Source organism: Helobdella robusta (genome assembly GCF_000326865.2).
Source record: "Helobdella robusta unplaced genomic scaffold HELROscaffold_65, whole genome shotgun sequence".
Classification (NCBI taxonomy): domain Eukaryota; kingdom Metazoa; phylum Annelida; class Clitellata; order Rhynchobdellida; family Glossiphoniidae; genus Helobdella; species Helobdella robusta.
The window spans coordinates 657388-669829 of record NW_008705364.1 but is presented as its reverse complement, the minus strand read 5'-3'; the positions used below and the strand labels follow the sequence as shown (position 1 = coordinate 669829).

Below are 12442 nucleotides of genomic sequence, written 5' to 3'. Positions count from 1 at the left end.
GTTGTTGTTGTTGTTGTTGTTGTTGTTGTTATAGTTGTTGTTGTTATAGTTGTTGTTGTAATTTTGTCGCTGTTACTATTGCTTATAGCTAGTGCATTTCTTTGACGTTTAAGTTTTGCCCTGCAATTAAATTTTGAAATTGTCGTCAACAACAACAACAATAATAATAATAATTGTTATTATTATTATTATTATTATTATTATCTTTAATGTTTTTTCAAATAATTGCTCACCTCATGAGTTCAGTTTGCTATTCTATTTATAGAACGTTTTTTTACGCTTCTGTTAATTTCTGTATTTTTGTATGTACTTATGTATGTTTGTATGTATGTATGTATATCTGTGTATGTGTTTATGTGTGTTCATGTGCCTATATTAAACTACATTAAATTTATTTCAATTTTTCAGAGGAAAGCTGCCTGGTAATAATAACAACAACAATAATAATAATAACAATAATAATAATAACAATAATAATAATAACATTTTTAAGAAGAAAATAGTTGAAATAAAAATAAATAATAAGACTAGAAGCGTCAGTGCTACTACTGCTGCTGCTACTACTACTGCTGCTGCTACTACTGCTGCTGCTGCTACTACTACTGCTGCTGCTACTACTAATTATATTAATAATAATATAAATAATAATAATAACAGAATTAATAATAATAACAAAAATATTAATAATATTAGCGATTCCAGTAAAGTGGTTTGTTCACCTTTTTTTTTTCATGCGTATGTTCATTCATTTATCCATTCATCCATCTATTCATTCGTTCGTTCATTCATTTGTTCATCCGTTTGTTCACCCGTTTGTTCATCCGTTCAGTCTTTCATGTGTGCATGTTTTATTTTTCTTAGATGGTTTTGTTTGAAAGCTCGGCAAAATTTAAAAAAGATCCCAACAACAACAACTACGTCATCAACATCAACAACAACATCAGCAACAACAACATCAACAACAACAACGTCAAAAGTAATTTATTGAATCAGAGATTTGGTAGAGACAGTTTGGTTAGCGTCGACAGACTGGCCGCTCACATCTTCAACAACAACAACAACAACACCATACAAAGAAATAAAAAGAATACTACTACTAACAACAACAATAACAATAATAATAATAATAACAATAATATAAATAATATAAGCAGCCCAAGTTCTGTTTATACAAGAAGCATCAGCCCAACGACTTCTGAGGTATTTGTCCGCATTTGTTTTCTATCATCTTTGTATTTTTATTTTTCTCTAATCTTTTTTTTTGTATTTGTGTTTTTGCGGCATCGTTTGTATTAGTTTCGTATCGTTTTGTATCATTTTATACAATTTTGTATTTTTTTTGTATTGTTCTGTGTCTTTTCTGTATCTGTTTGTATCATTTTCTATTGCTTTTACATTGTTTTGTATCATTTTTGTATCATTTCTTGTATTTTTGGATATCATTTGGTATTAAATTTGTCTTTCCTTGCACTTCGTTTGTGTAATTTTGCATTGTCTTTCTAATTTTTCGTCTAAAATCGTTTATAAATTTAAAACTTGTAGCCAGAAGAATTGAATGATTCAGCGTTGGAGGATTTTGAAATGGAGCAAACGAGTAGCCACAACAACAACAACAGCAACAACAACAGCAGCATCGCCATAACTCTCTTATCACCATCATCATCGTTATCTCCATCATCATTGTCTTCATCATCATCACTACCACCTAACTTCTTCACTAACAACAACAACAACCTTTCCCCGCCCCTATTACAACCAATGAAAACGTCACCATTCTCATCATCATCATCATGCTCATCGATATCTCCATCATCATCATCTTCCTCTTCCTCATCCAATCACAAGTCTACATTTAAAGCCAGATCAAGAGCCACGTCGCATAAAGAGGGTTATTACCCTGTTAAGTCGACCCTACTGTCCGCAGGGGGGTTCGAAAGTACCCCGTACAGAGGGGGGCGCAGGAAGGAACCACCCCCGCCCTGCTTGGACGCTGAGGGCATGAAAAAGTGGGAGAAAGATAGAATGAAAAAGGATAATCATAACATCAGTGAGTTCAGTTGGCTGTTATTTTTATTCCTCCCACTTATAATTATTGTACAAATAATTATTATTTCTCGCCATAATTACTTTCTTACCAGTCGAGAAACGCCGAAGGTACAAAATAAATGATTGCATAGCTGAGATTGGAAGGCTCCTCCCACCTGTATACGACATGTAAGATGGTGATGATGATGATGATGATAATCGCGATGATGATGGTGAAGATGATGATGCAAACAAATACGCCCGCGCGCGCGCACATACATACACACGCACAACACATGAAAAAATCTTTAATTTCCCAACTCCTAATTGTCACCCTCACCCATGAATCACCTGACCACAAAACAGGGATGTGCTGAACAAGAAGGGGTCCATCTTGCAGACGTCTATCGAGTACATTCGATTGCTTCAAAGCGACCAGCAAGAATATTTCGCCATGCAAGCGGAATTTCAACTCCTTCAAGAAACTAATAAGCAGCTAAAGATGGAAGTTCAGGTAGCATAAATTTGCATAAATTGTGACGTAATTTACGTAGATCTTAATATCATGTACATAAATTATTGTCTTCTGCATAGATGGTCCTTATAATTATTAACAGAATTACGATTTAAAATTTTTCAGGAACTGAAGTTGCATAACTCAAAGACATCGTCATCATCATCATCATCCTCATCGTCTTCATCACCATCAGAAACATGCAACACAGCAAAGTCTATAGCCGATTACATCAACAACAACAACATCAACAACAATAATAATAACATTAATAATAATAATAACATTGATGATGAAAATGATGTCATTGATCATAAAAATTATGTTAATAATGATGTCATAGCGCTTGTAAATATGAACGATTTTTCAATTGTTGATATAAGCAACAGCAACAACAACAACAACAGTTATAACATCAAAATGGAAAAAGAGTTAGACTTTTACGATTTCGATAGTCATGTTCTAGAGGAATCTTTAAATTATTTCGAGAACAGCAACAACAACAACATTAATAACATTAACAGCAACAACAACTCACAATATTACGACTCAAAATACTTCACGACATTAGCTAACAACAACATCTACCTTAGTGATACATCTTTAGAATTAAACAACAAAAACAAGACCAACATCAACCACAACATCAACAACAACAACTTCATATTTTACAATGACTCAACGAATAATGATAACTTCTTTAAAAGCAGCAGCAGCAACTTACCAAATGACGCCATCAATAACAGCAACAACTTCTACGACTTACCGCAAGAATTTATGACGTCAGCAACAACAACAACAACATCGTCGTTGCATGACTTCACGAATGACATTAACAACGATTGTAACATCTTTGATTTCTTCGCTAAAGATTTTGGCAACACCGATGAATATATAGGATTTTTATGATTATTATTAATATTTATTATTATTATTATTAATTAATTAATTAATAACCGCTGTCTTTGTTGTTGTTGTTATTTTATTATTATTATTCTTATTATTTTACTTAATTACCAAATAATTAGTCCTGTATATATTAATTTAATGATTTGTTGTCTTTTTTCTTTTTTTGAAAAAATATTTTTAAATAAAATTATGTAATGTTATTATTATTATTATTCCTACTACTACTACTTCTACTACTTCTACTACAACAACTACTACTACTACTACTACAACTTGTAGTGTTATTATCATAGTTCAATTTTTTGTCTGCCAGTGATTATTCAAGATATGCCCCAAGATATGCAAATTGCACGCGAATTATGTTAATGGTATGCAAATTATGTTAATGATATGCAAATTATGTTAATGAAGTGTTAATTGGTTAGCCGATATTACCTAAATAAGTTTACATGACAGAATACCTCGCTACAATACAAATACACTGAAGCGTATACACGATGCTTAAAACACCAGGTACCATAATACTACAGATAGAATGCACATCTATGACTATTCATTCCTCAATATTCGTCATTCCTAATGATGTATTGTATGTGTGTGTATGTTTGTGTGTGTGTGTGTGTGTGTGTGTGTGTGTGTGTGTGTGTGTGTGTGTGTGTGTTGGTACTGTTAATATGTGTGTGTTGGTACTGTTAATATGTTTTTGTTTAATGTATGTATGTGCAATTTTATTTCATTAAAAGAAGGTTTGATTTATTCGCAACTAATGCCAACATTACAAGTGCCCTTAACACTTTTTTGTGATAACAATTGTGATGAGGAAGACGACGATGAAGATGATTTTGATGATGATGGTGAAGATGATTTTGATGATGATGGTGAAGATGATTTTGATGATGATGGTGAAGATGAGTGAGTGTGATGATGATGATGGTGAGCCGTATGGTTGTTTTTTTTAAAATTTTTTCGAACCCAAAATGCATTTTTTGCGCGTGTTTTGATCAGTATTAGTTTATTTATTTATTTATTTATTCATTCATTCATTCATTCATTTATTCATTCATTCATTCAAAGATTCCTTTATTCAATCACAGATTTATTCATTCATTCATTTTTTCCTTCTCTTCATTTTTATACTTACTCCATTGCAGATATTTGTTTGGGTCTTCTGCTCATAAAATTCTATGTCCATATTTCAGTCAGATGTCCAAAATACACACCACACACACACGCACCAACACACCCGTGCATATATAGTTTTAAAGTTTTTTTTTCTTTTAAAAATTTTTACATTTCATATATTTCCAAGTGCAATTATTTTGTTGATAATTGTTTTTAGCTACTACTACTAATACTGCTGCTGCTTCTACGACTATTACTACTACTGCTACGACTACTGTTGCTGTAGTAGTAGTAGTAGTAGTAGTAGTAGTAGTAGTAGTAGCAGCAGCAGCAGTAATAGTAGTAGTAGTGGTAGCAATTATGGCAGTCTCATTTTAATATCTTGCAATAAAAATGCATTAAGCAACAAAGTGCTCGATAAGGCATAGTTTTATCTCTATTGTAATTTAAATCATGATGATAATATTCACACGTGCATCTGTATGTGTGTATGTACGTGTACGTGTATGTGAGTGTGTGTGTATGTATGTATGTATGTATGTGTTTATGTATGTGTGTGTGTGTATTTGTTTATGTGTGTGTGTGGGTATTTGTCTATGTGTATGCATATGTACTATCACTTTTGATATTACGACACTTATTACTATTCAGTATTGTTTAATATATTTATATGAAGAGTTATATAATATATATATATATATATACATATAGTATTGCAAGTTTATAAAGTTATATATATATGTATATATATATAAAGTTATATATATATATATAAAGTTATATATATATATAAATCTATATATATATATATATATATATAAATATATATAGTATTGCAAGTTTATAAAGTTTTTTATTAAAAAAAAATATGAATAAATGTTACACGTGTCTTCTACTGAGTTTTATTATTTATTGAGGGAGAAGAAAGGGGTCCCTTCAAATACCGTACCAATTTGTGGGCACGTCACAACCCACAGACATGCATGCATTACATTATAGTGAGCGTAAGTTTATTTCCATTACACATCGTTTTAATTTATTAATTACTAAAGTTGAGAGTGACTAAGTTTCATATGTAGTTTTAGGGCGATAATGTTCCTTCAGGAACAATCTTGTAATGTGAATTAAACATCGCAAGCCTACCAATCTATAGATAGATTAATCTATCTATAGATTAATTGTTAAGATTTACATTATTATTATTAAGTTGGAGCCTGAGGCATTAAGCAGGTGAGGGTGGGTGCCGAATGGCGAATGAATTGGGCTCTTCGAGTTTTGTAATTCTATTTAATCTAGGGCAATTGACATTTTATGATTTTTTACTTCTAAGATGCATTATTCAAGGCAGACACTCACACAAACGCTTTATATTACATATGATGATGGTGGTGTAGGAAGAATCAGCTCGTTGGCTGTTTGGGTTGGGTTAAGGGTTAGTTCGGATGACATCTTGTGTGCCGACCTGATAGTGGTGGTCGGTGCAATGGATTACAGTAACGACGATTTTTGAAGTAAGGTTCAGTTTCGTTTTGTATTTTTCTCAATCATTCATTCATTTTCCCACTCAATCTTCCAAATTATTTCTCCATTAATTGATCCATTGATTGATTTTATTCATTCATTGAATCATTGATTGATTAATTGCCAATATTGGTTCGTACGTCTAGTTCATTCAGTTGGTTCATTCAAATTGGTTCATTGGTTAGTTGATTGATTAAATGATTAGTCGATGGGTTTGTTGATTAGTTGATTGATTGATTGAATGAATGTTTGATTGGATGGTTAGTTAATTGAATGGTTGATTGATTGATCAATGAGTGATTGATTGGATATGTCCCAGTCTATTCTGTAGTAGTTTTTGCGATATGATTGATTGAAAGAATTCAGTTGAAGGATGAATGTTGCCGCGAAAATCTTCAAAGACAAAAGCCGACAGGCCAAAATATTATTTTAACGATAATTCGATTAAAAATTAATTTAATTTAAAAATCAGTTTTAATAAAAACCACGTCAGTAACAATAAGAATAATACAATTAATGAGAATAATAACATCGATTTTGTTATTTGGCAACTAACTGATTTGTTTGTTCTTTTTTCATTTATTCATTCATTTTTTTTATTCATTCATTTATTGTTCGATTTTACATTCATTCGATCATTCTTTCGATCAATCTCATTTATCAAACCATTCAGTAATTAACTCTTTCTTTCGTTCGTTCTTCCTTTCTTTCTTTCATCCTGTAGCCATCCACCCGTTAATTCCTCTGCTCATTCATTTGTTCCGTCTATCTTTCATTCATTCATTCGTTTCTTCAGTCAATCTCGATCTCTTTCGAAAGACGCTTACAGAAAACGCGCCAAGAATATTACTTTGTAGTTAGGTCGGCGAGTTATTGATTTGTTAAGATTTGAAAGTTGAAAGAGTATGCCGGCCACATCAAAGAAACGCAAAATTGGCGCCAGTTCAAACTTTTTTAACAAATTCAATTCAAAATTTCATTTCTCGTCAAACTGTCGAACTGTCTGCTTGTTTTCACGCTGCAAATTATCCGAAATTATTTGAATAATCTTAAATTGCTTGCGAAACATCGACAGATACTCAAATATCAACACCATCCTGCCTATTATTCATTTCTAATTTATTAAAAATCGTTTTAGAGTTAGTTATTCGTTGATTAGTTGCTTGAAAAGTCCTAAAAGTTACAAATGGTTGAAGAAGTTTCGCTAAACATGACAATGAAGAGTGAAGATGACAAGAGTTTTTGCTCTCACTCGTCAGCGTATCCGTCTCCAAAAGTATTCAGTCCCGATATTATTGCCAACGATAATGTGGGTTCAGTAAATTAGTTGAGTTATCAATTTTAAACCATTTTATCGCGTTTTATTAGTTATTTCTTTTGCAAAACATGTTCACCAAGTTTGATGTAATCCTTGAAATAAAATATCAATCATTTTTTTTTCAACCTTTCATTCGAATATTTTTCGTAGTCGTCGTCGCCGTTGGCATGCAAAAAGGACCTGGTGGCTAGAGCTCTGAAAGGCATGATGATAACGGACACGTACAGCAGGGATGTGACGCTGGAGAAGATAGAAGAAGCTCTGGTAGTGCAACTGAACCTAATGAAGATGATAAGAACCAGCAGTTCTAAGGTGCCTTCGTCCTACCTTTGCCACTTATGCTTTCAGAAGGGACATTTCATTCAAAACTGCCCTCAAGTTAGCGCTTTCGCTTTCTAAATTATCAAGTTTTGTTTTGAAAAATGTGGATTCCGTTTTTTTATAATTCATCTGCGCCGCAATTTTCTAATTTAATACGTGATTTTTTTTGTAACTGCAGGCGAGGCCCAGAGATGAGGGCTTGACTCCGTACCAGGGCAAGAAAAGATGCTTCGGGGAGTTTAAGTGCCCAAAGTGCAAAAGAAAGTGGGTGTCTGGCAACAGTTGGGCAAACATCGGGCAGGATTGCATCAAGTGCAAGATTAATGTCTACCCCCATAAACAAGTGAGCTGATGTTCTTACTTCATGAAGTTTCTATATGATGCGTTAACATTTTAATTTTGAACAATTTTTTGTTCTATTTTGTTTTTAAATTCATCTTTTGGGTTTTTTTTTATTTTTTGTATTCTGTTTAACATGTTCAAAATTTCAAAGTTTTAATTTCGATTCTTATAAAAACTCACACGTTTTACGTTGTTTAACCCCTTTATTCAGCTGACATATAGACCCCCACCCCTTTTCATGAACCACGCAGCGCCCCTTAGAAAAATGTCAACCAGTAGTAATGGAAGCAGCTACAAAAGCTACGCTGACGGCGGATGTGGATTTGAACAGTTCGACAGGCAGCTACAAGTCCTCTCACCAACTTCATCAACAGAATCTCTGTGAGAAGTGCCGCAATCTTGGTTACTCATGTCGCAGGTGCTCGTGTTGAATTGTCTCTCTCTGTGTGTGTGTGGTGTGTGTGTGTGTGGTGTGTGTGTGTGTGTGAGAGAGAGAGAGAAAGAAAAAGAAGGAAAGAAAACTGTGTTTTCTTTTCCTCTCTTTCTTCTCTACTTTTCTCTTCGTGTATGTTTATATCTTTCTTTTTCGTAATTGCTCTCGCGCGTGTAATTGAAGTATCAAGTAACAAAGAGCAAATCTAAGCACTATATTTCAATTCTCGGTTTTCTAATGAACTTGTAATGGATTTGAAACGCTAAAAATTTGATGCTTGCATGCTTAGTGCTAACATGTGTAATGCGATGTAAATGTTTTTTGCTGTAAATATATCATTAGTTGTTGTCTGAACGCACAATTGATTGATCATTAATCAATTGGTTACAGTTAACTTTAATTATAAAGTTTATTTCATTAACTTTGTTCGTTTTCATTTCATCGTCCTACTTGTTTCTTGTTTTTCAAATTTTGATTTATTAGTTTTGTACTAAATTTATAAAATTTGACAATTCTTCATTATTTATTGATTTTTTCATGTTCAAATTTGCGGTAGCCAACATTTTTTAATTTAATTTTAAATTGTTTCCGGTTTGATCTGTTCGTTTCTTTCCAATAAAAAATAAAATTAAAATTTGGTTCGTCCTTAAGAAATGGTTTAAAAAACAAAATGTACATAAATAACAATATTTCAATTATGGAATTAGTCCATTCAAGGTCTGATTTAGGGGATTGATTAGGATAAAATTTACATAATTAGGGTCGTCAACAGGCAGTTAGCCTGCTAATTAATCGCTCGATGACCGCCAGAGCTAGCAGGACATTGAACTTGCAAACTAGTTTTGAGGAGTAGCTCTGGTGATTTTCATTGACATCTACGAACGGGTGCCAAGTGACACCTCGTCGAAATGTCGTAACGACTTTCTCTGACATGCCGACCAGCGTTAAGCTGTTGTATTTGCCTCTTCTGCTGTCGAAATCGTTGAAATGGAACTTGAATCTGTAGTAGTAGGCGGACTCGAGGTGGTTGAAGTGATCGAGATGGTCCAAATAATGAATTGTGCAGGTGTCATTTGATGCGAATGATAATTTTCCTTTGCCTACTAATCCATATTTGAAGTATAAATCGTCGGAGGCGTGGCTTCTGTGGCTCCGAAGATTTCGATGCGCTGCGTGAAATTTTTACGTATTCAAATAGATTTTTTTATAAAAACCCGCTTGATAAATAAAAAATAAAAAGTTTTAAGTAAATTTTAAAGAACTTACAGCGTCTGTGCCGCTTGGCATGGACAGTCAAATTACCGAATAGTTGATGACCGTAAATACCGACGTAAAATCTCGAATCAATGCGCACCGTTAAATTCGGTTTCGTTTTATTTTCGTTGTGATTCGATTTGTTAGATGGGGAACTTCTGAAACTTTGATCAAACTTTGCCATTATTGAGTTGTTAAGCCAAACGTCGTTGCCATTGAAAAGGTCGTACAAAGCCAAATGAGCAGCTTTTTGGAAGTCGAAGTTGTTGTAGGCCTGCCCGTTGGTCGTTGTGAACACGCCGAACTGCTTGCTCGGGTACACGCTGACGAAGGAATCGAACCCGGATATTCGACCTCCGTGCACTGAGGCTTTTTGGTCTTGACGGTTGAATTAGGATTATAGGTGATCCAAATTCATCAATTTGTTGAGATAAATCGATAAATTTTTATTTAAAATTCTAGTAAAACATTTTTAGATAAGTGAGTATGTAAACTGGAGGAGGTTATTATGGAAAAAAAACGGCTGTACTCTTTGAGACATTTAAAAACTAGAAAACAGAATGAAATGAAAAACACCTCTGTAACGACTGGTCATCCAACCAAGTTCATAGAATCCAGTGCTGTAGTGGACGGGGTAGGATTCGAACTCGTGAATGACCGGATAGATGGATATGGGCATGTGACTCTTGTGCATCTCACTCCAAATATTTGGATCCACCAACTGACGCCCGTCTTCCAGTTTTCCCTGATTAGTGAAAATAAAAATGTCAATAAATTATACAAGAAAAGAATAGACACGTTGTACGCGCTGAATCATGAAAAATGACGAAAGATAGGATGTTCTCGCTAACAAAGTTGAAGTGAAACTTGATCCATTTCGTCATGTCCAGCGCTGTTGATAGGATGCCTCCAGCCGAAGGGAACTTCTCTATAGACCTAAATAAATTATTTCAATCATCATACTAATAAAAATTATGAATTTATAATTTATTCGTTCGTTCGTTCGTTCGTTCGTTCGTTCGTTCGTTCGTTCATTCATTCATTCATTCACTTTTTCATCACCAACCTCAGCATATCCGTGTGCATTATTTTCAGTTGTCCGGATTCCAGATAAAATGATTCAGATACATCAGCCCAGCCATTTAACATCGAGTCTTCGAATACCAACGTGTCGTTCATCTCTAATGGCTCTAGTAACTTTTTCTGATTGGATGAATGAACAAACGAATGAATGAATGAACGAATGAACGAACGAACGAACGAATGATTGAACGAACGAACGAACGAATGATTTATGACAGCAGTATTAGAAGTAATAATAGTAGTATCAGTAGTAGCAACAACAACAGCAGCAACAACAACTACAGCAACAACAACAGACTAACTCTCAACAAATTCGAAAATGAATCCTGCCCCATGATTTCAGCAATGCATCCGGCCAAGACATACATCATGTTGCTGTACGAGTATGTAACTCTGTAGTCGCCATCTGATTCTAACAAACTCATGCGCCTAGATGAGGTCGATTTTATTATTTTTATTACCAATTTATTATGAATTTATTATAGTTTATTATTATTTTCAATATTATTTTATCTCGCATAAGCCATCGTACGATAATAATTGTAAGTCACCTGATTCTAGCAATCTCACATGTCCAATTAGCTAGAAGGCTCATTTAAGATATTTATATTATAGCCTATAATAATAATAATAATAATTATTATTATTATTATCATGTTACATAAAAAATTAGAAAAACAACAAGAAAACATCCGCCAACAATTGAAACATAACAAACAACAACAACATCAGCAGAAACAACAACAAAAAAACAACAACAGCAACAACAACAGCAGCAGCAACAACAACAAAAATAACAACAACAGCAACAACGACAACAACAACAGCCAAACACCTGCAAAACTCCAGAGTAGGTTTGTCGAGCCCGGTGCCCATAAGCAGGAGTATGGAGTACGATTTGAGAGCCATACGATGGGCCAGGACATCTTTGATGGTGGAGGAATGATGGCAGTGGTCAGAGGTCAAGGTGAACGATGACCCCATGACCTCTTTCAAGGGCGTGTCCCAACATTTCGGGTACCTGCAATTGGTTTTTTGTCGTTGTTTTTGTGTTGTTGTTTATCGTTGTTATTATTTCTACATTTTTTAAAGATTTAATTACGATTGTTTGTCATATTTTTTTAATTTTGTCAAGTAGTAGAAGTTGAGTTTGGGGGGCATTGATAAAAAATACATTTTCAACGTGGTTTCACACAAAGCTTTTATTGAACATACATCATGCTGCGTTTTCTCATTTAAAATGCGTATGTGTGTGTGTGTGTGTATGTGTGTGTGTGTATGTGTGTGTGCGCGAGTGTGTGCGCGCGTGTGCTTAAATGGAAATGCATGGAATCAATGAATTTATATGCGCCGGGTAGATACCTTTTTACGAAGTTTATTTTGAATTTGTATAATATTGATTTACTGGGCTTTTTTGGAGATGAGACAGAAGTGTCAACAACAGCAACGACGACTACTGCTACTACTGCTGCTGCTTCTACTACTGGTTTATTCGGTTTTGTTCGATTAATATACGATGTCATAGCAATAACAATCATAACAACAACAACAACCACCACAACAACAACAACCACAACCACAACAACAACAACAACAACCA

The 12442-nt window shown here is 33.9% G+C and overlaps 3 protein-coding genes across 3 annotated transcripts in view; 2 read left to right on the top strand and 1 right to left on the bottom strand.

Annotated features, from left to right (window-relative positions):
- Positions 1–861: 861 nt before the first annotated feature.
- HELRODRAFT_180867 (hypothetical protein) lies at positions 862–3448 on the top strand (the record flags this gene model as incomplete). The annotated part of the gene is made up of 5 exons (XM_009030157.1): positions 862–1200; positions 1846–2047; positions 2139–2214; positions 2392–2539; positions 2666–3448. 5 exons carry the CDS (start codon positions 862–864, stop codon positions 3446–3448), a joined length of 1548 nt encoding a protein of 515 aa, XP_009028405.1.
- Positions 3449–7905: 4457 nt separating this feature from the next.
- Positions 7906–8503, top strand: HELRODRAFT_88534 (hypothetical protein; the record flags this gene model as incomplete). Its single annotated transcript, XM_009030080.1, has 3 exons — positions 7906–8073; positions 8324–8339; positions 8412–8503. Coding segments are annotated over 3 exons (276 nt in total), but the record flags the coding sequence as incomplete, so codon positions are not given.
- A 684-nt stretch (positions 8504–9187) lies between these two features.
- Positions 9188–12442, bottom strand: part of HELRODRAFT_194066 (hypothetical protein) — a gene marked incomplete at its 5' end in the record, with an annotated part of 4555 nt that continues 1300 nt past the window's right edge. Inside the window, 7 exons of the mRNA XM_009030156.1 lie at positions 9188–9674; positions 9772–10137; positions 10336–10504; positions 10611–10695; positions 10826–10962; positions 11145–11271; positions 11678–11863. Coding sequence (XP_009028404.1) covers positions 9271–9674; positions 9772–10137; positions 10336–10504; positions 10611–10695; positions 10826–10962; positions 11145–11271; positions 11678–11863 — 1474 coding nt within the window. The 3' untranslated portion in view covers positions 9188–9270. The remainder of the gene's footprint in view (positions 9675–9771; positions 10138–10335; positions 10505–10610; positions 10696–10825; positions 10963–11144; positions 11272–11677; positions 11864–12442) is intronic.